We start from the raw sequence: 8,608 nt of genomic DNA on the forward strand, positions 1-8,608 counted from the left end.
CTAGAAGGGCAGTCAAGGTTAGATTCCTATGGCTATTGCCTTCTACATAAGCCAATGCGCAGCATAGGCCCCGGGGCAGGAGTCCTAGTCTCGGACTTTTACGCTGTCGGCAGGACAACAGTAGGTATGGCCAGGGGCGTAGCTAGGATTCATGTGAGTGGGGGGAAATAGGGGTGTAGAAAAAAAATTGTGTGATAGTCGGGGGTTCGGGGGGCGCTGCCCCCATTTTTTTTTTGAGATAAAATAAAAATTGGCTACAATTATTAATAAAAATCTATTTCATATGAACAAATCAAACTATTTGCTGCAGTCAGGGCTGGGCTAAAAAATGGATAAAAATCTATTTCATATGGAATCAGGGCTGGGCTAGGACTGGGCTTTTAAAAAAAAAAATTAACTGTTTCGGGAGGCAGGACTGGGCTGGGTATGGCTGTCTGAGCCAACGGGATCAGGTCTTGGTGCCAGGGTGCGGTTTCTTGGGGTTATAAATCCAAAAAAATGCACCCTATATACTTCTACACAGTTCTGTCCCGCGATGCAAACACGCCTTAAAGAGATGAATGGCAGATATGCAGTTCTGCCACAACCAATGACTGCTTTAGTAAGCCCAATTTGTCAAGAGAGCATCAAATTTCTTTATTCGCTATTGGCCAGTAATCAATGGCCCACCGTCCGATACACGCCCACACCGTCATGCCTCCGTCTATCCCTCTTTCTTTTCCTCTCCATCCTTTAAAAAGGTGCCAATGGCACAGCACTCTCTAACTCTTTCTCCTTTTCCATTTCATCTCTTCTTAGCGATGGATCATATGCTGCTTCCAGACTCGGACCTTGATCTGAGCTTTACTAGCTGTGCTTCCACCTCTGATAGCGACCGGACCGGCATTTCTAGCGCGCGGAGTAGCATCAGCATATCCGAAATCCGCCACTCGGCTGGTGGAATCCGGCAACACCACCGGTGCAACGACCCTCTATGGTTCCCTATACAATCTATCAGCCTCCAAGACGGAGGCGTAGACATCCGCCACCTTCGGCTGGTCCGCCAGCTCGGCAGCGGCGATGTCGGCCAAGTCTACCTCTGCAACCTGAAGGGGTTCGACCAAACCGAGTATGCTCTCAAGGTGATCGACCGGGAGGCTCTAGCTGTCCGCAACAAGCATAAGGTTCCCCATGTCGAGACCGAGTCGCAGCTGCTCTCTACTTTTGATCACCCTTTCCTCCCCACCCTCTACTCCAAATTCGAGTTTGGTCGCTATACTTGCTTCCTCATGGACTACTGCTCAGGTGGTGATCTCCATTCCCTCCTTAGGAGGCAGCCGGGCAACCGTTTTGAGCCTTGTGATGTAAGGTTCTTTGCTGCAGAACTGCTGATTGCATTCGAGTACCTCCATGCAAGAGGTATAGTTTATCGAGATCTTAAGCCGGAAAATATTCTTCTACGAGGAGATGGCCATGTCATGTTATCGGATTTCGATCTCTGCTTTCTTTCCGACGTCGATCCTAAGCTCGAATATCCGGCTATGGATGGTAGAGTGACTAGTGCTGCTGCTCATCTTGGATGTTTCAATCATTGGCAAAGGACTAAGTCGGGCAGGCTGCCTGAATTCGTGGCGGAGCCGACGTTGGCATCGTCGAAAGCGTGCGTCGGGACTCACGAGTACCTCGCGCCGGAGATAATCACCGGCCGGGGACACGGCAACGGCGTCGACTGGTGGGCCTTTGGGGTGTTCTTGTACGAGATGTTGTATGGATATACGCCGTTCAAGGGTGGAAACAAGGAGGAGACGTTGAGGAACATCATGTCGAAGCCGCTTAGGTTCCCATCCGGCTCTGCCGACCGGCCGGAGCTCGCGGTGGCGAACGACCTCATAATGAGGCTGCTGGTGAAGGACCCCAGGAGGAGATTGGGGTGCTCTAGAGGTGCTGCTGATGTGAAGAAGCACACTTTCTTTGAGAAGATCCGGTGGCCGTTGATTCGGACATATGAACCGCCGAGATTTGATGGCAATGGCCACAAGAGAAGGGTTGTGAAAAAGGCTAGGAAGGGGGTTGTTAGGGGACGTTGGTCATGGAAGAAGTTGAGTTCATGGTTAGGTTCACGTAGGCATGTTCATTAGAGAGAGAGAGAGAGAGAGAGAGAGAGAGAGAGAGAGAGAGAGAGAGAGAGAGAGAGAGAGAGAGAGATGGTTCATCTGTATTCTTTTACCATCATACGTTTTCATGTATATTGCAGGCTTACGAGGGACTTTGTAAAAAAGAAACGACTTTAAGAATGAACTGACTTTTACGAGCAAACTGTAAATATCACGTTGATGGATTAAAGTCAAAAGCTGTTTCACTCGTCCCTATTTTCATACCCCTTGTGAGATTCATTGTTGCATGTTGTTTCCATCAAATCTAATCTATTAGATGTGATCTACATGATCCATCTAGTAAAGATGGACATTTTATTCACCAGAATCTTATCTGTGTACAGGATTTTCTGGTAATTTAGAAGTCGATGGTCGAAAAAATAAGTAAAAAAAATCTTTTTCTTGGGTTGAAGAAAGGTAATCCAAGAGTCAATTCCTATAAATCCCGCTAAATTCATTTACACTGTCAGATTTAATCAAAATAACCTGAAACAAATTGACCTAATAAGGAATATGACATTAGGGTATGAAGAGAGGGTTGAGTGAATCAGATTCTGCCTGTCTTGGAACGGGGAAAAGAGCCCCGCCCCGTTTGGACCAGGGATGAAAGACATGAAACAGGGATGGAGGTGGGGATCAAGGTTAAAATCAAAACCCATGCAGGGATGGACTTACGCTTTCCCCCGCCCCGCCCCACCCCCACCCTGTCTCAAATCCTTGTAAGGGATGACAATGGACCGAGGGGAAATGGGGCCCACCCCCTATTTGAACTGGGGATGGAGGACATGAAACGGGGATGGAGGTGGGGGTGGAGGTTAAAATCCAAACCCACGTAGGAATGAATGTGGGGATGGAGGTCCGAATTTTGAGATGGGCAGGGGTGGATACCTTGTCCCCCGCCCCGGTCCATTGCCATTCCTATCTTATGCAGCTGATCATAACTCAAATTTATTAATGAGAGAGAGAGAGAAAGAGAGAGAGAGTCTCCTATTTAGTGTGCACATTCACGCCCGGGTTGTCCGAGTGCATGAGGAAAAAGTGCTGACCCCTTTGTCTCAGGTTCGATTCCCACCAAGTATGCAGGTGCGTGGGCCCTGTAAGAGCTTGGATGTGGGTGACTCTACCGGGGTTTACCTAACAGGAAGGGAGCCATTAAGCCACCGGTTTCTCAGTAAAGGTTTATTGTCATAAAAAAAAAGGCAAAAAGAAAGAAAGAAAGGCCAAGCATTCAAGAAAAACCTTGGATGCTATTAATTACCAAAACAGATGACACATGAAAACTCACCAGAAGAAAGGTCTCCACCAAGATGGGCTCCACAAGTCTTTCTAATACCATCTATTTTGAGACATGATCCAGTGATGGAGTTGGGTGCCTTTCAAGCCAGGGGCACCCTTCCCTCACTTTGCCCACGTGTCATACACGTCATTAACGATGTTTTTTACAAGTCATTTAACATGCCAGCTGTTAAAAAAAGAAATCTACAGAAAAAAAACTGGGGTTAGGCAGACCCCTACCAGTTATACAACCATACCCTTTGGGGTTTCAACGTCCCACCACAAGGTGACGTGCACTATAGCCCAGTTGGTGTTCAAAAATTGCTAGGCATAACAGCAATTTTAATTTCTTTTTGAAAATCACTAAATCGCAGTGTGTTTAGCAACTTGTAAAAGATGTGTTAACACAAAATGTGGCACACTGACTGAGAAGGGGATACATGTGGTTTGCGGGTCCCAGCACCTTGCAACGTACTTGGCCTAATCACTGGATCTGCTGTGGTCTACTTTTAAGATAATGGTTAGAAAATGGACAGTTATCATTTATTATTTGGACAATGAATTGCATATTTGCTTGGTAGATTTTTTGGCATCCTTCATAGTAGCAATATAAATGGCACCCAAGGCTCCTTGCAAGCTTTTTGAGTCAAAGTTCATTGCACCTATATATTTCACACTCTGGGCATGTTTGCTTCGGTTGCAGGTCGGGAAGAATAATCACAGTTGAGAAAGTAAAAGCTGTGATTTTGGGTCACAAGGTCAATCTTGTGACCGACTTTCACAGGCAAAAACAATCACAATTGGCTATCACAATCGCAATTTGTAGTTTTCTCATGTTTCAGTAACCTTAGGAAAGTATTGTGGTTGTGATTTGCAATCACAAGTTTCTCTAAAAATTTCAAGAATCATAAGACATTGCAGACATGCCCATGATTTATATCTATCTAATAATGTCTATTAAAAAAAGAGGCTTCCAGATATCTATCTCATGATAGTCACTCGAAACATCATAGAGTGGGTCTATCTTGAGGGATCACACGACACATCTCGACAGTCAAATTATTCCACTAAAAAATTCTACTCAAGAATAATCCTCCTCAATATGAACCATTGGTTATTTTCTGACAGTCGTCAGAAATCACATGGTTTTATGACATGCTATGTTTCTTTTGGTCCTCATGGCATGCTGGATCCTCCGTATTAATACTCAACTTCTTTAGGCTAAAAAATAATAACAAACAAACAAACAAAGGACGTAGATAAGCCATCCTTGTTTGACCCCAGATGACACAATGATAGGAGAATGGATTCTCATTTGCCCCAATTTTCATGTGTAAGCAAACATAAGAAGGCAGTGGGATTGAAATCACATTTGAGCCCATTTTACTCACTTTTCATGTGATTTCAAATCTTATTCTCTAAATAGTGATTTTGAATTATATGATTCTGAATCACATGAGATAGAATCTTATGTGATTTCGATCTAAATGAGATGCAAGCAAATGTGGCCCAAATGTTGAAAGAGAAAAGAAAGAGAACATTTCCTGTGAGTATAAACTAGGGAGATAACATAATAATTGGTTATGGTAAACATGTGCTTGTGTTCAAGGGATATATTTTATTTTCAGTGTGCTAAACTGCCATCCCAAGCTAGTGGCTTAGTGTGAAAATGCAGAAAACATGTGCACCTGAAGGGAAGGTCTGCTTGATTCAAGTTTCAGCAAAGGAGTCTTAAGTCTAGGATCATCAATGGAATGGGTGCAGATTATCATCGGACTATATACATTTTTTATGGTATTTAGTATAGATTGTATAGTGGACTTTCTAAGGAGATTCGATGGTATTTAGAGCACTGATTCTCATCACCATAGACGACTGCGTGCCAACGTGTCCAGTTCGATAGATCCGAGTCAATCCAATCTGGCATGACTGACTTTGTCTTGGATTTAAATTCAGATCCAGACCAAAAGCACATGTAAGGATTGAAATACAAATCTGTTTAAAAGATACTGTCATAATTTTATATGGGATGTTTGAACCAGGAGATCCACGAACAGGCAGATCAAGGCCCAGGCTCATGCCTTGATCTGACATTCTCTCAAATGAGTGACTTCAGATCCTCATTTTCAACTAAAAACACCTTAAATTCATGGATCCTCATTTTTGTGTAATTAATTTTCGTTTTTATCATGACATTCAGGGCTTCGTTGATTCAAGGTTACTTGCTAAATAATCAATTCTTTGGAAACTTGATTTTTTTTTTCATTTTTTTATCCATGAAGAACTGGGAAGCTACCCCGAAGTAAGAGACCTGGCCTCGCTGGACTATGCTAGACAAACCTACGCTCACTTCTCCAACAGCAAACCGTAGAGCGCCCTGCCTTGCTGGTTAATTGTGTGCAAGGGGTTGACACCTGCAGGACTTGAACTTAGACTGCCTGTTTAGTAGCCTAAGCCACATCCCTCTATGCCTAGAGAAACTAAACTGGGGATTGGCGACCTGGCAGCTGCGCTGGTCTTAGCCTACCATTCAGATGGTACTGACTACCCTGGCCCATATGTAGCTTCACCCTTGGCTTGCCCACCTTGACCTGAAAATCCTCAATAAGGGGTTTTAGTCAAGGTGAGCAGTCCCCACCCTAACCCAGATGCTGTGTGCCCCTTAAACCTACTCTCTCTCTCTCTCTCTCTCTCTATATATATATATATATATATATATATATATATATATATATACCAGACGAGGTGGTTGAATGTACCTATGTTAACTAGTTTAATGTTAGATAAACCTAAAACTTAATTATTATGGTCCACTAAATGCCACAAGACTGGGCAGACAAAGGTTAAGGAAGTGGAGATGTTGGATGATAACTCCTTTAGAACATTCCTTCACATCAACAAATCATCATTGAAATGTCCGAACATGACCTATTCAAGCATATCCAAAGATTCTTGGCAGAAAGGGTCAGAATTGAAAGCATAGATCCTGAACTTGCCTTTTTCTTAGGTAATTTAAGAATATACATATTTTTTTGTACATGCCATGTCAATAGCATGGCTAACACACTAGCCAAAATAGCTCTTAAAGAAGAAGAGCACCAATCTGTTAATTATTCAATGCCAAACTGGTTTCTATTTTGTGCATAATTGAATGACCTTTTTTTTTAGAACCATGCAACACCTAGGATATAGACTAGGCAAGTCCGTGGGGTGAAGGCGGGACACTGGAGTGACTCAGGAGCAACCCGAGGCGGTATATCGAGAGGAGGCACCAAAGAGCGAAAGCGACATGTGCTTATCGAAGGCCATTGCGTAGGAGAGGATGTTCAATCAGTGCTAAAGGCTCAACGAGACTAGAGACTCATGGGCAAGCATCAATCAGAGAGGGAGGGTCGACCACAAAAGCAAGCGGTATGGCAGACAATTATCAAAAAGCACGAACAACCTGCAAGCAACACAAACACGCACACAAGTGGTGCAGTGAGACACCAAACACGCAATCGAAAGTGAAGGCACAATGTTCAAGAAATTCAACTTGTATTCATAAGTTGGCCAAGCGGTACTTATAGACACAGTACGGAGGTGGCACATAGACGAGGTGGGACAGTCTTGAAGAGTGGGCCTTCTGAATGAGATGAGTTTGAAGTGTTCAAGCTTGGGTCATTCTTATGGCGAGTCAGGTCAAGTTTGAGCTCATAATCAGTTCGAGCTGGCTTGTTTATAGAAAAAATACATTTTTGTAGAGTTGAAAAAAATGGGATCGCAAAAAATACATGTAAAATATATTAATTATCACCTAACGAGCTAATATGAATACCTATATTCAAGACTATTTTACGAGTTTGATCAAACTCTTTATGATTAGAATATCCTAAGCCATGGGAACGAAAGAAGCAGAAAGTGGAAATCTCTATAACACAAATGATGAAACTAATGTCAGGAATTATCCAAACTCCAAAAACTTAAAATACAGTAAATGGAGAATACAATAATAATAAAAATCTCAAACAAATACCTTTTTATACCCTATATTATTTATCCATTCATCTAGGGAGAGAAAAAAAGAAAATTAATTTTATAATATTTCATGGAGAAAAGCGCAATAGTCTCTCTTGATCCTAGAGTAAATCCCTATTCATGGATTGGCCTCAAGATTTTTATTGTTGACAATTAAGAGGTTGAAAGAGAGTTAAAAATGGGAACTCATTAGTTTGTGAGAAAATTACAATATGCCATGTTAGTAAAACTATTTTTTTGGAAACCATATAAAAGAATGGGCAAACAAATTTGTACTTACCCAATCAGAACATATGACAAGAATGTCATTTTAAAAAATGTAATGAATCATCTAAAATTTTGGCAGTTATTAATCTTGGTTCTGCTTTTATAATATTTAAGATTAGGATAGATATGATATAAATAAAAATATAAAATATAAACGGTACAAAAAAACAAGGCAAAAAAGGTTTGGTAAAAAAAATATGATATTTTTTCAAAACAGGCTATATTTCAAACATGTGTTTTTTAAAGCATAACATTGCTCTTTAAAAATAATGGTGATGTTTTTTTAATGATGAGAAATCCTTGCCGAGTACTGAGTCACTTAGAGGGTGTTTGCATGTCCCCGAATGGGGTGCCGCGGCAACCCCTTCCATGAATTGCTCTGCAGCGGAAATAGAATCGGACCTCCTACGGGAACCGTTTCCAAGGAAAAACAAAGTCCAACGTGTAAAATGGCAATTTTAGGGGTGGCAGTGGACAGGGGGAAAGTGGGCCCCCGCCTCGCCCCCCGTTTGGACCGGGGATGAAGGGTATGAAACAGGGATGGAGGTGGGGACAAAGGTTAAAATCCATCCCCATTCTGGGATGGAGGCGGGGATGGACGTACCCTTTTCCCCTCCCCACCACGTCCCCGCCATGATCCCTGCCTCATCCCCGTTTGAACTGGGGATGGAGGACATGAAACGGGGATGAAGGGGTGGGTGGAGGTTAAAATCCATCCCCACCGGGGATGGGGGTTCTAATCTTCAGGCGGGGCGGGGGTGGAGACCTTGTCCCCCGCCCCGCCCTGCCCCACTGCCATCCCTAAATGGCATGCTCATTGAGGGGTTTTCAAGAAAACAGTAGATTTCACTGTTTGTTTTCTCACTGTGGGCCCCGCAAAAAGTAAGCCTGTCTATGCGTTTCGGCAGAAACATCCC

The 8,608-nt window shown here is 43.0% G+C and overlaps 1 protein-coding gene across 1 annotated transcript; it reads left to right on the top strand.

Annotated features, from left to right (window-relative positions):
* The first annotated feature begins 800 nt into the window (after positions 1 to 800).
* On the top strand, positions 801 to 2,117 carry LOC149838736 (serine/threonine-protein kinase WAG1-like). The gene has a single exon (XM_090008306.1). The coding sequence runs from the start codon at positions 801 to 803 to the stop codon at positions 2,115 to 2,117; it is 1,317 nt and encodes a 438-aa protein (XP_089864432.1).
* Positions 2,118 to 8,608: the final 6,491 nt, after the last annotated feature.

Source organism: Nuphar pumila, chromosome 5 (genome assembly GCF_984573655.1).
Source record: "Nuphar pumila chromosome 5, dmNupPumi1.hap1.1, whole genome shotgun sequence".
Classification (NCBI taxonomy): domain Eukaryota; kingdom Viridiplantae; phylum Streptophyta; class Magnoliopsida; order Nymphaeales; family Nymphaeaceae; genus Nuphar; species Nuphar pumila.